General features: G+C 42.6%; 2 protein-coding genes across 2 annotated transcripts in view; one reads left to right on the top strand and one right to left on the bottom strand.

Moving 5' to 3' along the window:
* The first annotated feature begins 1,367 nt into the window (after positions 1-1,367).
* Positions 1,368-7,998, top strand: LOC119502681 (polypeptide N-acetylgalactosaminyltransferase 15-like). Its single transcript, XM_037793756.1, has 10 exons — positions 1,368-2,107; positions 2,875-3,041; positions 3,583-3,787; positions 4,613-4,780; positions 6,099-6,216; positions 6,661-6,855; positions 6,957-7,088; positions 7,176-7,280; positions 7,361-7,504; positions 7,614-7,998. The coding sequence occupies exons 1-10, from the start codon at positions 1,569-1,571 to the stop codon at positions 7,788-7,790; spliced, it is 1,950 nt and encodes a 649-aa protein (XP_037649684.1). The 5' UTR covers positions 1,368-1,568; the 3' UTR covers positions 7,791-7,998.
* Positions 7,999-16,069: 8,071 nt separating this feature from the next.
* Positions 16,070-19,017, bottom strand: part of kcnh8 (potassium voltage-gated channel, subfamily H (eag-related), member 8) — a 69,698-nt gene continuing 66,750 nt past the window's right edge. Inside the window, exon 16 of the mRNA XM_037796112.1 lies at positions 16,070-18,229. Coding sequence (XP_037652040.1) covers positions 17,654-18,229 — 576 coding nt within the window. The 3' untranslated portion in view covers positions 16,070-17,653. The remainder of the gene's footprint in view (positions 18,230-19,017) is intronic.

The following is a 19,017-nucleotide window of genomic DNA, read 5'->3' as shown; positions in this document are numbered from 1 at the left end:
TCCCAGTTGCCCAAGATCCGCCAAGATACGGGTACTTTTCCAGACGGAAGTCGAGCCATTTAGGCTTCATGCGCCAATGAGCAACTCTCATAGGAATGACCGGGGCCCCGCCTCCAAACGCTGTATCCTGTTCTTTTAATACATCCATGATCATTTTAAGGTAAAGAAAACACACGATTCTTAGTTTCAGGTGATTACACTCTAATGAAAACATACGAATGAATATTATATTACATTTCTGCTCCATTGAAATGCAACAACACACTGTTCCTTTAAACTTTTCATAATATGATTCTGGTGCCACTTGCGTGTGTTAACTTAGGAAAAAAAAACAATTTTCCACTTGTCAAAAAAAAAAGAAAAGAAAACTCAAACAGAGGTGGACTGAGGTCTTTGTCTGCGCTCAGTTAAAAACAGCTGCCTGCTCTGCCAAGATCTTCTCAGAGAACCGACCGGAGAGATCGAAGCTCCGTCCGCCCCGCTTCCCGCTTCCCGGCACTGACAGACGGTCATGGGACTGCGAGGCTCGCCGCCAGCTGGCCGGAGAGCGCATCTTTGATGTGTGACGCACCGGGGAGACGCCTGAACCGAGCCGAATCTCTCTCTCTCTCTCTCTCTCTCTTTCTCTCTCTCTCTCTCTCTGTCTCTCTCTCACACAACTGGAGGAAACATAAAAACACTGTCTCATTCCACTGCAATGTGGGCTGCTTATTAAACAAACCGAGTTTTGACATTCTGAGTTTTTTAGTATCCTGTACAAGTCATGACAGGATTTGGCACCCTATATGACAGCCTATAATAAAACCATAACTACTGAGTCCCATATGCATTCAAATCCCTAAATAGATTTATGCAAAACACTATAAAACTGACTGTTTGAATGTGTGTTGGAACTGGAATTTTAGTTATTTTTTTTCCATTAGTGTTTGTTTGATAGCTTATTTTGTATATTGTATATTGGTAGAAATTCAATTTGTTTTATTCTTATTTTATTCTAAAGTTTTTATCTATTATTTTGTTATTATACTGTTTGACTTGCACCAACAAAACCAAAGCAAATTCCTAGTGTATACCTCTTACACCTGTCAATAAACACGATTCTGATTCTGATCAAAAGGTGTTTAAATCCCTGTTATCAGCTGACTTTATATAGAGATTGCTTTGATGAGGATCAACTCAGCAGGTGTAGCAACAGGTGGATGCATCAGGTGCATCTTCAAGGCATTATTTGTGAGCTCAAACTGGCTTTAGGACCGCGGGATGAGCTGGATGAAGAGGCAGAGTGTGCGCACCTCCACCATGAGAAGAAGAAGAAGACGAAGTTGAGGGGTTTGTCTTGAACCTGCTTTTGTCTGTCAGTCGTGTCCTCTGGTACTCCATGGATGCAGAGCTGCACTCCACAAAACTGATGGGCGACTTATTTCTTTTTCTACTTTTTAGATAATCCTTCTTCTCATCACTTTATTGGTGAAATGTAATCGACTTCAAAAAGTTGAATCTAAAAAAAAAAACATGGGGAAGTCAAGAAGACAGATCAACTTGTCTCCTCTGCACTCTTCATCATCATCATGAGGCTGTGGGGCAGAGGAGGAGCTGCTGTCCGGAGGAAGCTGCTCTGCCTCTGGCTGCTGCTCCTCAGCTTTGCCCTGGTCACTCTGGCTCTCTCGGACCTCTTTAATAACCGGGACCACCAACGGAACCAAAGTCAGCCTGGACCTCCACGCCGACCTCTCCAGCGGATTCCCAGCGCACCGGACCTGGAGGTCATCGTGGACTCCCGGGACCCCGCGTTAGAGCTCGGTGTCGACCTCGCTCCGCTGAATACTCTGCAAGAAGACCAGCTTTTATTTGTGCCGTCAGCGCAGGACACCAAGAGCCCGCCGCCACCTCAGCAGAAGAAGAAGAATAACTACAAGGTGCTTCTGCCTGGAGCCAATAAGATTATTGCGCCTCCGACGCACGGTGAGATGGGCAGAGCAGTGCGGCTACACCTGGAAGGTATGGAGAGGGATGTGGAGTTTTCTGCATTAGAGAAGTACGGCTTCAACGAGGTGGTCAGCGACAGGATCTCACTGCATCGGAGTCTGCCCGAGGCGCGCAATCCGGAGTGAGTGTCCAAAAGCTCACGCACCGAAAATCTGCAAAAACGCGTTTTTGTTTTTTTTTGTTTGCTTTTTTTTTTTTTTTTTTTAACTTTACTTTCTTTTTTGTCATTATTATTATTATTATTTCTTTTCCTGGTTTTGTTTTGTTTTTGAATGTTGAGGTTGTTTTCTCTAAAGTGTATTTGATGGGTTTGTCTGTAAGCTCATCTACTTTAAAGTTGGTTTATAGACTGTTGTAATTACAAACAGTGGATTGCATAGTTCAATGTTAATAATAATAATAATAATAATAATAATACATTTATTTATATAGCACTTCTCAAAACAGATGTTACAAAGTGCTTCACAACACAATAAAAGCAGATGAATAAAGTTAAAGATATGGTAACTGTTAAAGCAGAACATCAGACAATAAAAGCAGATAGAGTATAACAAATATGGCAAATGCTAAAACAGAACATCACAGAAAATATCAATAATAATAGAAGTGGTAAAATGATAGGACAAGTTGATAAAAGAAATATACAGTATATATATGTATACATAAATGTGTATAAATGTACACATGCGTCCAGAAACAGTTGTATATATATATACATATATGTATACCCTTCTACTCATAGGAATGCTATCCTAAAGAAATGTGTTTTCAAAAGTTTTTTAAAAGTGGATACAGAGTTAGATGATTGTATCTCTATAGGAGGTTGCATTCCAGAGTTTAATGAAGTTGTTGCTTTTGACGGTGTGAATTTGTTTCCCAACTGAACAGGTGTTTGGTGGAGCAGTACAGCGAGTCGCTGCCGTCCGCCAGTGTTGTTATCTGTTTCCATGACGAGGCTTGGTCCACGCTCCTGCGCACCGTGCACAGCGTGCTGGATACCGTACCCAAACAGTATCTGCAGGAGGTTCTGCTGGTGGACGACCTGAGCCAGCACAGTGAGTTGCTCTATCTGTTCACATCCATCAATCCATCAATCCATCCATCCATCCATCCATCCATCCATCCATCCATCCATCCATCCATCCATCCATCAATCCATCAATCCATCCATCCATCCATCCATCCATCAATCCATCCGTCCATCCATCAATCTATCCATCCATCCATCCATCCTCCATCCATCCATCCATCCATCCATCCATCCATCCATCCTCCATCCATCCATCCACCCATCCATCCATCCACCCACCCACCCATCCATCCATCCATCCATCCATCCATCCATCCATCCATCCATCCATCCATCCATCCATCAATTCATCAAATCCATCCATCCACCCACCCACCCATCCATCCATCCATCCATCCACCCACCCACCCACCCATCCATCCTCCATCCATCCATCCATCCATCCATCCATCCATCCATCCATCCATCCATCCACCCACCCACCCATCCATCCATCCATCCATCCATCCATCCATCCATCCATCCTTTGCTGACCACATGCCAATGTCTCTGTTTACTTCTTTTAGGCCACCTGAAGAGCGTGCTAAGTGAGTACGTGTCTCATCTGGAAGGGGTGCGTTTGATACGCAGCACCAGGCGCCTGGGTGTTGGAGGGTGCCGCTCTCTGGGTGCTGCCAGAGCTGCAGGGGAGGTGATGGTGTTCATGGACTCCCACTGTGAATGCCAGAAGGGCTGGCTGGAGCCACTGCTGGAGAGAATTGCCCAGGACAGGTACTATTTATCCTAATTATGTACAAATAATGATGAAACAGCAGTGCCAAATTCTTTGTTATTCCAATGCACATTTCCTCTATAATGTAACCCAACCCATAGCAGCTGTGCCCAAACTCTGCCGGTCTGCTTGTTTCTCTACTGCTGTTTGACAGAACCACTTGAGAGAAGTGAGAAGACCGAGGGTTCAGAGTTATCAGTTGTCCCGACTCATTAGCAAGGCATTGGGATACATGTGCTGTGTGTGTATCCAAAGCTTCAGCTCTCATGATCTGGCTCCAGACCTGTGTCTCAGGCTGCCTGCAGCGTGCCTCTAATTAGACTAGGTAATTAGGCTGAACTCTCAGACCTGGAATCTGCAAAAGCTCAACTCTCTCAGCCACATGTTTGACCCTTCTCCCATTTCTCGCTCTCTTTTAATCTCTTCATTCCATTTCCTCTGAGCATCACACCACACATGGCCTCTTGGGAGAGATATTTCAAATAGCATATGTGAACCAGAACAGACCCCAACAAAGTGTGTCTGTCCTTAAAACTTAATAATGTGATACAAGCCTGAAACACATTCAAACACAGACACACACTGATGAGGAAACATTTTTCTTTTTCTCAGCACCAATCTCACTGCACACACACTCGGAATAACAAGTGAAAATGTAACCGACGAGGGCTGGTTAGGAATTATAAATCATCAAAATCTTTGACAGACAGGCATCTACTTCTCATTCACAACATTAACCTCAATTTGAATCACTCTACTTGATAAATGTCAATGAAAAACAGAGACATATTTGAATATACAATTGATTGTTGGTCTCTGTGCAGGACTAGAGTGGTGTCCCCCATCATGGATGTGATAGACTGGCAGACCTTTCAGTACAATGCCACCCAGTGGCCAGTCAGGGGAGTGTTCGACTGGAGACTCGACTTCCACTGGGAATCTAACCCTCAGCTGCAAGACAAGGACCCAAACTCAGCTGTTCAACCTGTGCAGTGAGTTTACAGCAACATGATGTAGTTGTACTTCATGACACCAGTTTGTTGTTTATTTAAGGATCCCCATTAGAAGCACATGGATGCGCCTCTGGCCTTCCAGGGGTCTTGAACATAAAATACAATACAGAGTCAGACATACAATAAAAGTACAGACACTAAAGCTAACCACATACACATATAAGAGAAATTGAGGATGAAGTAGTACCAGATGTAGCAGTGCAATTAAACACAATACAGTGAAAGAAAGACACATATACAGTATAAAACCAGTATATGCCTAAAATATAGTTTTACTTGACGTAATGTTGAGTGAAGCACTGATCAAGTTTATCTTTTTTCTGTTTATGGGTACAGATGTGTGAACTTGGAGACACACCATTTCATTTCTTTCCTCTATAGGCCAATGTTTCCCATCATGAGGGTTGTGACCCCTTAAGGGGTCGCAAGAAAGACAGGAGGGGTCATGAGATGATAAACAAGTTAGAAAAGATAAAAATTGTTTCTCTTATCTTTACAATTTCTTTGTGAAACACTGCAGTTCAACCTCTTTTGGACTGTCAGTAAAGGTAGGTAAAAATCCCTCTTTGCTTTCAAGGTACAGTGTGTAAGATTTGGTGACATCTATTGGTGAGGTTGCAGATTGCAAGACTGCTGTAACGCGAGCTGCCGAGTCCAAAACCATGGTAACGTTATTCTCCTCGCTCAGAGGCCATCCTTACCAAAATAACACTACTTTAGGAGCAGCGGAAGTCAGACGGCGGCTGGTGGTACCACAGTGTTGCGGTCGTGTCTAGAAGGCAAATTGCGAAACTCACATGGTTAAGGTTAGGCATTAACCTTGAATAGTTAAGTTTAGGATACGTTGCCAGGCAACGAGTCTCGTGACAGTTTTTGCAATTTGCGGGTTACCTAGACTGTAGACACAACCCGGTTTTGAACACTATGGCTCACGTTTCACAAGTGTGTCGGAGAACTACGGTGGCCTTCAGGTTACGTAAAAACGTTCTCTCTAGAGCCAGTGTTTGGTTTGTCCATTCTGGGCTACTGTAGAAACATGGCGGAGCAACATGGTGGACTCCGTGAAGAGGACCCGCTCCATATGTAGATATGAAGGGCTCATTCTAAGCTAACGAAAACACAACGATTCTTATTTTCAAGTGATTATGCACTTAACAGAGTTATGAATATTATATTCCATTTCTACTGATAGATCCGCTGAAATGTTACACACTGTTCCTTTAAGTGTTAATAGCTCATAAAAATATATAACCTTTCTTCCTGTCCAGTAAAGATATGCTGATTCTGTCTACGACAGGAGCCCAGCGTTAGGCGGCGGAGTTGTGGCCATCGACAGACATTTCTTCCAGAGTGTGGGAGCCTACGACCCTGGGATGCTGCTGTGGGGAGTGGAACAAATTGAGCTGTCAATCAGGGTAAAGCAAAAACAAAAAAAAATTATCAACTTTCCATTCAAATCCTCCAATTCACCTGAAGTCATGTGAGCTTTTTTTTTAGCGATGCTTTGGCTGATTCAGTTGCCTTCTGGCAGGGCCTCAGGAATGTTGTGCCTGGACATGATGCCTTTTGCAAATGGACAGCTCAGGTTGAATAATGGTCTGGGAATGTCTGGCAAATGCACAAGTATGAGAAGAAAATGTTGCTTGACCACTTGTTTTCCTATAATGACCATTATAATTCATATTTTGGAATTGTAGCATATAAATAAAAATCCACATGCAGCTTGTAAAACTAATAAAAAGATCATTTGTGCACCAACATGCGAAATATAACTTGTCATGCTCTGCTGCTGCTTTTCAGTAAAAGGCACACAAACACCAACATTACAGTGTTATAAACCTGTTTTTGCTGTATCCTAGGTTTGGTCATGCGGGGGTTCCATGGAGGTGGTTCCTTGCTCCCGTGTGGCCCACCTAGACCACCACCACCTGCCTTACAGCTTCCCAGACCAGGAGATGCTTCAGAGGAACAAGATCCGGATCGCAGACACCTGGATGGACGCGTACAGGAAGATCTTCTACAGGAGAGACACGCTCGCTCATTTCATCAGGCAGGTGTGTATGACTTGGTGTGGTCAAGAGATTGTTTGGTGTGTACCAAATATTTAAGGACATAACGGACAGTGAGGACATATTTCTTTGTTTCCTCTGTGTAGTCTGAGAGCCCTAACATCACAGAACGTCTGCGGCTGAAGAGGAGTCTGGGCTGTAGGAACTTCCACTGGTACCTGACTACAGTTTATCCACAACTTTACATCCCACAGGACAGACCTGCACTGTCAGGCGAGGTAACACACACACAAACACACACACATAGAGGATTTATTCTACTCATCGATGGACATGACCGATGACCGATTTGTGCCTGTTTGAAGCTGTACAATGTCGGCACCGGCAGCTGCGCAGACTACCACCGAGGGCAGGGACGAGTGCATGGCGGGGCCATGAACGTAGTGCCGTGCAGCGGGACGGGCAGCCAGGTAACCATGGCGACAGTTGTGAAAATCCAAGACAGACAGGTAACACACAGTGGCAAAGATGGTCTCTCTTGTCATCGCAGCACTGCGATCTAAACTCTGAGTTTGAAGTGCGATGGGGTCCCTCGGGGGCGTTGTGTTTGGACGCCAAGGGAGAGAGGGTGATCTTGTCTCCGTGCCCCAAGCACAGACAGACCGCCAGCAGACTCCAGTGGAAGTTCATAAAGGCAAGGCAGAGAGTTTTTTTGGTATATATATATATATACAGTATGAATAGAAGTCTATAGTCACAGTGGGTGTTTGGCTAACTCACAGTGTGTCTGTTTTGTGCTTCAGCTGAGCGGTCAACTCGTCCACCAGCAGTCCCAGTTATGCGTGGAGGTCGTGAAGGAGGGAGCATTCCCACAAAGCAGCCCAAGAGAAGAGACTGCAGGCCTCTTCCTGCGCACCTGCACCCATCACCCCAAACAACAGTGGCACTTTGAGCAACTAGTAGCTCCTAAAGGTGCCTGATACAGAATCTCAGAGGGATAACAGTCATGGATTGATGGATTTGCCACATATTATCATATACTATGTACTATGTATATAGTGGCTTACAGTAGTAAAATGGTGTAGAAAAATACAAAGAAAATATTACTTTTTTGCTCCACTTTGCCACTTGGCTCTTTTGTTCCTGTTTTAAGGATTGCAAATACAATTTATTGTGTTAAACAAACTATCTGACTATCATCTATTTTTAGGAATACTTATTATTGTAACTATGTACATTTAATCATATACAGTGTAAAAAAACTTGGAGAACATTATCTTAAATGATCTTTTACTTCAGTAAGCTAAATAATGATTATTTTATTTATATAGCACTTTTTCAGAAACTATTGACAAAGAGCTTTACAATGACATGAAGAGCAGCAGAAATTAACAGATAGTAATAAATAAAAATAGAGTTGATACAGTAAGTGAAAATGCCTGCGTGAGTGATTAACTTCCCCAAAAAATTTTATATTCTAAAATGTTTTATTGTTTCATAGTGAGTTTGGGATCATTGCACTCTTATTTTATATGATAAATAAATAAATATTGATATGTTCTCAGCTGCCAACACCAGAGGGAGCCATCTGCCTTCAACATCTTCTCTTAAGCCCCAACTGATCACTGATATTGTTGTACACCCATAACCTCCACATATGATTTACTTGTTACAAAAAACCTTTTCTGTGATTGAAGCCAACGTAATTATGCAGTAACCCTACCATGTGACAGTGATATCCTGAAGTTCATGTGACTGAGAGGATGCAGACACAGTGTCATGTGTTTTTGTGTCCACGTATCTACTGTAGCTCATAGCCTGATTATAAGTGTAGGTGTTATTTAAGCCACAGAGGTTATAATGGAAGACCCTGAGCTCATCCTCAGTAGCTCTCTCTTTGCCCTCCAGGCATTGAGTGCTAATAACCGCCTATACTCTGTCACAGTAATGCTTTTCTTAACCCATGATGCACTTAGCTCAGTCAAGTACACAGCACCTTTTCAATAAAAAACAGTCATATGGTATGTCTGCAGCTTCGGGGCATAGGTCAAACACTTTGACAAACAACATGTTGTTGATTAATACGTCTTCTCTCAGTTACATAACTGTAGGCCGCTGAGCAATTGCACAAGAAGGCCAACATCTCTCTGCTTTAGGTCTTCAGAGGACGGCAGGAGGTCAAAGACTCATTGTATGGCTAATTTCTCTGTGAAAAGTGTTCAATGTTTGCCCAGAAGACTGCAGGACATAGTATAGCTGTAAACTATACTAAAGGAAAAGACAAAGCCAGGTACAGGTCTGACTTCTGTTAGGACCTCTTTAACAGCTTGAAATATACATAATATTGCCACTCTCTCTCTCTCTTGCTTCACCACTCACTTCCCATGTACACACACGCTATGCACTCTACTCTCACAACAACTGGCTCTAAATAGGGCCATTCGCATTTTCGCCACCATAGCAATCCTATACTCTTGGCACACGGGAGAGGCTTCATTTGGTTGCAATATCAACCTCACCGCTAGATACTGCCAGATCCTACACACTGGGCCTTTAAGTCACATTACAATCTTATTGCAATTTGAAACATTTTGCGGCATGCCGAGTATTGCGATAGGATATATTGCGATTTATTACCTTCTTTAAACTACATCTACGTCAACATCTGTTTTATCTAATAAGATGCAGTTTTCACTCTGTTCATCGCTGAGTTTTCGTTCACATATCTTGAGGTCAAAGGTCAAGGGACACCTTTGAAAATACCCATGCAAGTTTTTCCCCAAAATTTAGCGTAACTTTGGAGCGTTATTTAGCATTCCTCCCGACAAGCTAACATGACATGGATGGTACCAATCCATTCCTTAATTTTTCTAGTTTCATATGGTTCATATCTACATTAAGATATATCTACAACCTCTGATAGACAGAATATCGGCCGTCGGATTGTTAAGAGGTTAATAGTTTATACTATAAAAGATCGATACTTGACGTCCATGTATCGATACGATACTGCCACACAAAATATCACGATGCTATACTTTTTTCCTCCACCCCTACAACGAAGGATAACAACATATACATTTCTTTGCTTGTGAATTACATTTTGCCAAATAAAAGGAATGTATATTTGTTTATGTCCATATAAACATTTTCAACACAAAATATTTCCTTATTTGATCTAACCAACGCTTTATGTTCATTACTGTATTTTGTCAGATATGCAAACTCAGTTTGTTACAAAGGGATGGGCTACCACTTCAAAACAATTCTGCATTATGTGTTTTAATAAAGTCAGAATGAAGAAAAAATACAATATCAAATATATAATATAATATTAATATATTTGCAGGAAAGAATAATATTTGCAGAAATTAGACTGGCCCATGATTCGTGCATCAAACCTGTCCCATCGTGGAGTCAGCACCCACACCAACATCAAAAGGCCTGTGAAAAGATACAGGAAGTGAAAGTGAAAAAGGACGTGAGACATGTCGCGTTCTCACAAACACACACGTCTTCCTGTGATGAACCTGTGAGACTCGGATGGATGTCAGCAGCTGTGGTGCAGGGAGCCGTGGCCTCTTTATGAAGATCCATGGGGCTATTTCACCAGGACGGAGGTGGCTGTACTTACTGTGCGAGCCTTTAAGAGCCTTGGGTGTTCTTTACACAGACACTGTTGTTTCCAGTGATTCGTTATGTGCGTGTTGTGCAATTAGATCTGTGTGGATGGGCCTCAGGAGCCGAGGCTGACACTGAGTAAAGATTAAGTGCATTAAAATGTGACAAAAACTTGGCTTGCAGCAGCAATTAAGGTCAGAGACGAAATAAGCTTTTGAATGTCTCATTTAGAAAGTTCCTGGTGACACAAACTCTTTATAAGAGCACCCTTTAAATTCTGAATCACCTTGTCAATATTTGTGTAACACATTAAATACTTGAAAAACAGGTCTTTCAGGTCAAAAAACACATTTGGAATTGCTGTAAGGGAAAAATAATAGCAGAAATCGTTATTTCCACTATTTACATATGGTGTGGCTCAAAAAGGGGATGTAATCAGGTGATGAGAGAGTGATTTAATTATTTTAACATTTATTTGATCATAAATTGAAAAACAATGGTGGTGAAAATATGAATTAATAAAGTTTCTTTTGAATTTTATCTTGATTAGATAAAGATTAATAATGATTTGATAAAGACAAATGTAATTAAATACACATCTTACTATTTAGAGGCCCTTCATTGACATCAGATTGACAAGGTAAGCCATGGTCACGCTGGATTTGACAAACATGCAAGATGTGCACAATTTAAATATAACATTTGGAGATTTCACGTACAGTTCCACACTGAGAAATGTTACATAAGCTTGTCTGGAAAAGGACCAAAAGTGTCACACTTTATTATTTTTTTTCGCCACCCCTACAGCCCTCTCATGGCTTCTCTGCCTCACAGGGGGGGTACTATGAAGAGCAAAAACATGGACAACATATAGTTAAGATAAAGAACCAACACAGATCAGACAAATAATATATAACCATTGGTGTACCTGAGAAAGGGAGCCCCAAAAGATTACAACTTAAACCTGCATTTTTTTTCAACATTTACATATCATATAGTGAAGCCAATGTAGAAGTGCCTTAAACTTGCATTCTTTCTAATAGCCAGCAGGGGGCGACTCCTCTGGTTGCAAAAAGAGGTCTGATTGTATAGAAATCTATGAGAAATGAGCCTACTTCTCACTTGATTTATTACCTCAGTAACATTATAAACATGAGTTTATGGTCTCAATCGCTAGTTTCAAGTCTTCTTCAATACAGCATGATGTTCATTTAGTAAATTATGGTCCCATTTAGAGTCAAATAGACCATAAAGCATGGTATGCTTTAAGGCGTGGCTACCTTGTGATTGACAGGTCAATACTACTGTGTTGTCCGGTCTGGGTGTTGTCTGTGTTTTTATCTTTCAACTTTAACTCTTTCACAGTGTGTTTTCAGTTCATGAAACTTAATTGTAACATTTTGGTCGCCTAAAAATGTCTTATTCAGCGTTCGGTTGTCCTTAGCTCCACCCTCTCCTGTCACTTCTGGTTGCAAAGAAACCAAGATGGTGACAGCCAAAATGCCGAAGTCTAGGCTTCAAAACGGCAGTCCACAAACCAATCTGTGACGTCACGGTGACTACGTCAACTTCTTATATACAGTCTATGATATCATCACGATAACTGTTGGCAAACTTGAGCCTGTTAGTTATGGTTCATTTGGTGTTATGTTTTGGCCACCTGGTAAATCTAAATCAAATCCTGTGTTTGGCCTGTATTAACTCCTGAGGGACATAGCTGGCTCTTTAGCTGCTAAATGCTGACTTTGTCTACTGTTTGGTGCTGAGCAGGTCATGTTCAGTGAATTTTTAGAGCTTTTGCACTGAAAACTGCAGCAGCTGAAAAAATCAAGTGACATTTCTCTGTAATTCTCTCTACACTCTATGTAAAGAAATGAAGTTACCGGTAGTTCAGTAAATGGTTTTGAATGCCAGACGCCTGATTCTGAGATATAACAAATGGGCCAATATTGGCCAGGCAATTACAGTCTTTTCTGCTTGTATGATGGAACCAGCGGTCTCTCTCTCGCTCTCTCTCTCTCTCTGTTTTTTTTATGTTTAGGTAGCTGACAAACAAATGCTTTGAACACTCTGAGCCCCATCACAGACAAGAAACCCATGCAGAGACAGAGCCCTACTGCTATCATCTTACCAGATAGTTAAATGTTTTTGCAGTCTCTGACAGCAATAAAGAAAAGCTGCAGGTTTATTTCGTGATGTCAATTCATGGATAGTTATCCTTGAAAAACACAACAGAATGGAAAGGTACATCATCTGCAGCTGTCAAACAGCGTTTAAAGAGTAAAATGCTGCCAGGTGTTCACATAACAGAGGAATGCCTTTTGTCTCCTTCTACAAATGAGTGAGCATTTTAGTCTAGACTTTTCCACGGGGACCCTTACATCACTGCTACATCCAGCACAATGGAAGCCAACTATTTCACAGAGCTCTACACGGTGATGATCCTCCTATCTGCTGCTTTGAAAATGCCAGACTACTCTCTGACAGGTGAGCAACAAAAGGAGGTAATTTAGCAGCCGTTCCAGTATCCTCACTTGATGGGCATAGCCGGACCTACACTTCTCAGAAAAGAAACCACATTAATTTCCACTTCTGGCATGCGCATTGTTCTGCCACCCCTCCCACCACCACCACCACTTGTACCACAGCACCCAGGGGAGCAGCTCAGACTCATTTATCAAACACACAAGATGTCCTGCAAGCTTTCCCCCCTCCCCTCCCTTCCTGCTTTACACCAATGCAAATGCAGCCATTTGGATGTGCAGCGGTGGCCGCCGCCGTCTCAACCAGAGTGGAACAGATAAATGTAAAGCCCTCATGTGGAGAGCTTTATCCATATTTGATAATATGCAAACTGGCGTAGACACTTGATATATACGGACGTACACATAACCAGAAGCACACACACATTCAAACATAATGTGCCCTTGGTTCAGCACACAGCTCAGCTTTTTTTGTGTATTAGCAGACAGCCTATCAGGCCCCAGTAAAGGCTGAATGAAAACAGCTCTCCACAGCTGGCAGTTTTCAACATATCTCCATTAATGTGCGTGGAAATAAAGCAGAGAAAGGGACAGATTTTTATTTTACCTGAGAGAGAAGTTCACACCTCCTGTACAGCGATGGTGTGTTTTTTTAGTGCTGAAATCTGGGGCGAGGGACGAGTGAAGAGGCTCTTTTCACTGGGATAAAGTGCTCATTTGAATGGAAGAGTGAATGCGTGTGTGTGCGTGTGTGTATGCTCACACAGCATCTGTGTGTGTGTGTGTGTGTGTGTGTACAGATGAAAAGAGTGGACAGGGATGAATAGTTGCTGTATTTGGGTCAGGGCCATCATTAAACAATGTGAAAAGAGTGGATTGAACAGACACACAGCAATAAAGGGAATATGAAACAGATGTATTTTAAGTAAAAAGATGAATGCTTGTATCACCAGTCCACATCCCACCTCTTCATCCTTTTCTCCTTTTAGCATTTGTGTTGCACTTTTCACCCTTTTTTCCCATCTCTGGTCTGTCGCCCTCTCCGACCCTTTGAGTCAGACCCAACTTTAATCGAAAAATCACAAGTGGTGGGAAAGAGGAAGGCGAGGGTGCAAAGGAGGAAGGCAGATGGGCCTCAGTTAGCTAATGACAGATTGTGGGAAGCGGTGAATAAAAGATGAGCTCGCTAGCAGGTGGATAAAACGATGCATAAACAGCCAGGATGGGATTGTCTGTACACCATTAAATATGGATGGGTCTTCAAGACCCCAAGCTACATAACAGCATTCCCACAGATGTGCTGGAGGCGCCGCTAAACACACAAATAATCATTCTCAGTGCAAACACACCTGCGAGTCCCTTCCTCCGTAAAACACACAGAAAATTATTTTCATTTTCACTTTCCCTAAAAGCATTCACATACATGCATGATAGGCTACATAAGAGAAACATTGCCACCATAAAGTATCTCACCTGCATCCCTGCTGATGTATGTAATTCAGACAGATCCCCTCAATCCACTTCCTACAAACACAGTGGAGCACCTCGCCAGGTAAAGCAGCTGGACCTATGACAGATATGTCAATGTGATCCAAAGCACAACTCAGTTTTCACCCCCAGCCCACGCCACCATTGGGACATGACGATTGCTGCGCTTTCACCTGAGGTGAACCGTGGCAGCAGCTAACAAAAGACACACGCACACACGTGCACAAAACAAATACACACTACTATTATAAACAGTGTGGACAAGCAACAGTCTTGCATGACAGAGATCTGGCATTATTAACTTTGTGTGTGTGTTTGGTGTATGAAGAGTCCACGAACAATTCAGCAACAGCTGGTGGATGGATTTCCAAAAAATTCTGCACACACAGTCACGTCCCCCTCACAATGAACTTTGGTGATCCCTAACATTTCCACTACCGTCATCATCAGATCAAAGTATTAATTTATCCAATACTGTGGTACATGACCAAAAACTTCCATAAATGACATTCCATTCTGACTCAACTGTATTTAGTGTTGGATGATAATTAGCAAATGTTAGCATGCTAAACTAAGATTGTGAACAAGGTAAACATTATACCTGCGAAACATCAACATGTTGAAATTGTCATTGTGAGCATATTAGCGTGCTGATGTTAGCATGCTGCAGCATTACAGAGCTTCTAACATGGCTTTAGACTTTAAAGAGGACCTATTATGCTTATTTTCAGGTGCATGCTTGTATTTTGGGTTTGTACTAGAACATGTTGACATGCTTTATTGGTCAAAAAACGCTTTACTTTTCTCATAACGCTCCGCTTGAACTCCTGTCCCCCCTCCTGAAAAGTCCAGTCTGCTCTGATTGGTCAGCTGGCACACACTGTTGTGATTGGTCAACCAAACCAAACTCTTCAGACTCCGCTCCAGCTCCGCTCTAACTAGCTTTGTTTGGGGGTATGCCAAACTAGCATTTATGCAAATGTGTTACTTGGTGACATCACCACGTTACTGAAGAAAAGGCGGGACTTCAATCAAGGCGTTTCAGTCAGTTCAGGAGCAGTGTTTCTGTGGAGGAGAGTAACTCCCTCTGATGTGGCATAGCATCATTTATATCTGGTTTAGCTATAATCCAAGGTCATTATGTATTCACACATTCATTTACCTGGATGTCAGCAGAATATTGCAAAAAACTATGCACAAAAAATCATTAAATTTGCTGGACAAATAGGCTTTGAGTTATTTGTTTCTTATTTCTGCCATGTCCATGAAACTGATCAGGAAATAAATTTCTATTAAATTAAATACATTTTTATTCTGCATAAGCAGACATTCTATCCACTTACATCCAAAACACAATTAATTGCCTTTGATAGCCATCAATCAGTGTATTGTAGGCCTACATTTGGGTTTTAAGGAATAAGCAACACTGTTTGTTTTGGGAAAGAGAAAAAGGTGGAATTCCTGCCTGTGACGATCTCTAATAATCTCTGTTTTTTGAACATTAAAACATGTAAACTAGTTCTAGTAGAAACCCAAAATACAAGTATGAACCTGAAAATGAGCATAATAGGTCCTCTTTAATGATTGTTTCTGTGAACACTGAACAAAAACAAAAAAGCCAGGGACATAACAGTCATATTTGTCATTTATTAGCATAACAGGTTTTTCGTATCTAATAATATCAAAATGTTAAGGGAAAAAAGATGTTTTTTATTACAGTACATTCCATTTGCAGAGAAGCAGAGGCAAACCTACATGAATTCAAAAGAGAACAGTAGATCGAGAGAGTTCGGACCTTTTTCCTGGTTTAAGATTGCATTAGCTGGTACCAGCGAACAGCACTGCTATAACTTCATATACAGTAGCATCATTAACTGCCACCCCACACGCTTGCATTCCTTGAGGTAAAAAAATACATCTTTAGTATTGATACATTCATAGAAATATAAAAGCGTCTTTATGTCCTTATTGTGCTTTTATATGGGAGTATTGCCTTTGCTCTGAACAGCTGAGAAAATGGATCTCAGAGATGGTAACCCTGGGTGACGATCAGGGAAACGGCCTCCATCGTGGATCATGAACCAATTCGGTATTGGCAATTTGCTCCAGGCCACTTCACAACAGGGGCGACTACCTTGTGCCTAAATTACCCAGTTGTTTAAACTGAGCCGACGTCCAATAAATATGCATCGGTAAATGCCAGGTTCAGCTATTAAACGATAGAACCGTGTTTCCTTTAAATAGATAGATAAATGGCAAGCTGGATTTCCACAGGGTGACATGCAGCATGTTAATGTGTGTCTACAGGCACTACTCAAAAGGCTCGGAAAAGGCATGCAGAGAGCAAGAGAAAGATAAAGAAGGAGGGAGAGAGAGAGAGAGAGAGTAGGTGTGTGGAGAGAAACACTGGAAATAGGGAAGCAGAGAGGGAGAAAGAGTCCCTGTGCTCAGTGTGACAGACGGCAGCAGGGGCTGTGCTGCCCGAGGCGTAACATACCCCCCCCACCTCCATAACCAACTTCCTCCACCCTCCATCCCCCCCTCGCCTGAGGGCCAGCGTTAAAGAGCACAATACGTCTCATCTCCCTACTCACACCATTCTGTGCTCCCAGTCCAACCAGCCCCAACCAGTCACGCACTGGTACCCAGAGTGTTGTGCGTGGGTTGAGTGCGCAAGGAAAGAAGGGTTAGAGTAGAGATAGGAGGTTGGGGGAAGGACGTTAACAGCGCCCGTGCACCCCTCCCCTCCTTGTCTCCAAAGACCATCTCCACCACTCACGATGCTTTCTCCTCCTCCGACCAGCCCAGTCGACCTGAAACCATATAGCCAGGAGCAAAAAAAGGGAGGACAGAAAGACCTCTCTCCTCCTCCGTATTCCCTCTTGTCCTCCATTATGGCACGATCCCACCTCAAGGTGGTGGTGGGGGGGTTGGGAGTGCCCAGAGAGCTGCCATCACGCAGCTGATCCAAACCTCTACATCCCTGTCTAACAACACTACGTTTCTATAAGGTAAAAGCTAACCCACCTAAACCTTTCTGTACTTGTTTTCATGCAACAAGATTTTTTTAAAGACGTGCCTTTAAAACAAAAGGAATCTGAGTTGCATCCCTGCAAACGTCCTCCAATGATATTGGGGACCCCAGTTTGATCAGTTTGATCTTCAGTTCAGGAACATATCCCCAAAGATATCCTGGATTAAGTCCCACAGAGTCCAGGAAAGTCCAGATGATGGAGGGCTGCTACAAACCCTTAGTGGGGGTTGTGGTAGGTGGTGCCCCCAAGTCCAGTTTGTGGAGAACATCCTGGGCTCTCATCTCCACCGTCTTGTGGAGGTGGACTGTGCACCCTTGACCTGATGGTAACAGAAACCCTGTCGTTGTAGTGGGAAATTTCTGGTGAGCTGAGGGCTGAGGAAGGCAGGTGAGGCTCTACAACGACGGGGTGTAGTTGAAGGGCAGGTGAGTTGCGAGTTGGAGTTGGAGTTGAGCTGGGGACAGCAGAGTACCCCAGCTGGAGGTCCTGGGGTCTATGTGAGAGGGAGTCTGTGTGGCATATCATCACGCCGTGCTGCTGAGGGATACTGAGAGGTGAAGAGGGCAATGACATGGGCGTGTCCGTCCAGACGGAGGCGGTATGAGAGGAGCACGGTGAAGGGTAAGACATAGGCGGTGTCGGATGGGACAGGTATGTGAGGTGTGCTGGGGAGTAGTGCGTCGGGCAGACTACTGTAGGCTGTGGTGTTGACGTCATGAGGGTCTCCATGAGATGAGCCATTCTCTTCATGACTATTCCGAGGTCGGCCACTTCCCTCCCGAGGTTGCTCACCTGCAGACACAAACACAAACCATATTTAGTTTTAAATGCGGAAAGGGAAGGTACACAGGTAACAGGAGGTATAGCACTAGGACCCAGGAAGGACTCAGGCAAGGAACAGAGGCAAAGGGCCTTTCTTTCTGCTTTGAGACACACCTGAGAGAGCAGCTGAGGCCAGCCTTTGTTTGGTGTTTGATTTGGTAGGCTCCCTTTTTAAGAATATGTTTAAAATAGGGCTGTCAAACGCAAATTTGTTTTAATGCCACTAATTTCTTTAACGCATTAATGAAACTTGTTTTTGATTGATTTCAGGTTGAAGCGGGCTCAGTCTTTAAATCATACTATCTTGTCGGTACGGAGGCTAAATAACGCTCCAAACTTACGCTAAATTTTGGCGAGGAAAAACTGGCATGGCCATTTTCGAAGGGGTTCCTTGACCTCTGACCTCAAGATATGTGAATGAAAATGGGTTCTATGGGTACCCACGAGTCTCCCCTTTACAGACATGCCCACTTTATGATAATCACATACCGTTTTGGGGCAAGTCATAGTCAGTCAGTTTAAAAGCACGATTTTAATAGTGAAATTGTAGAACCATAAAATATTTCTTTTAGCACATAATATTAAATTAAAGATGTGTTAAATAATTGTTCGAAATAATGTTATTTGTTAGATTCTTCATGTTTGGTGAGGGACTAAAACTTGGTAGTGATTGCTTCGGCACATCAGCTAAGAAACAAGGTATACTCAATCAGATCAGAGATGCTTTTAATTAGTTATAGTTCTTTTAATACAATACT

The sequence above is a fragment of the Sebastes umbrosus genome, chromosome 15 (genome assembly GCF_015220745.1).
Source record: "Sebastes umbrosus isolate fSebUmb1 chromosome 15, fSebUmb1.pri, whole genome shotgun sequence".
NCBI classification, from domain to species: domain Eukaryota; kingdom Metazoa; phylum Chordata; class Actinopteri; order Perciformes; family Sebastidae; genus Sebastes; species Sebastes umbrosus.
This window is presented reverse-complemented; position numbering and strand designations above follow the sequence as displayed.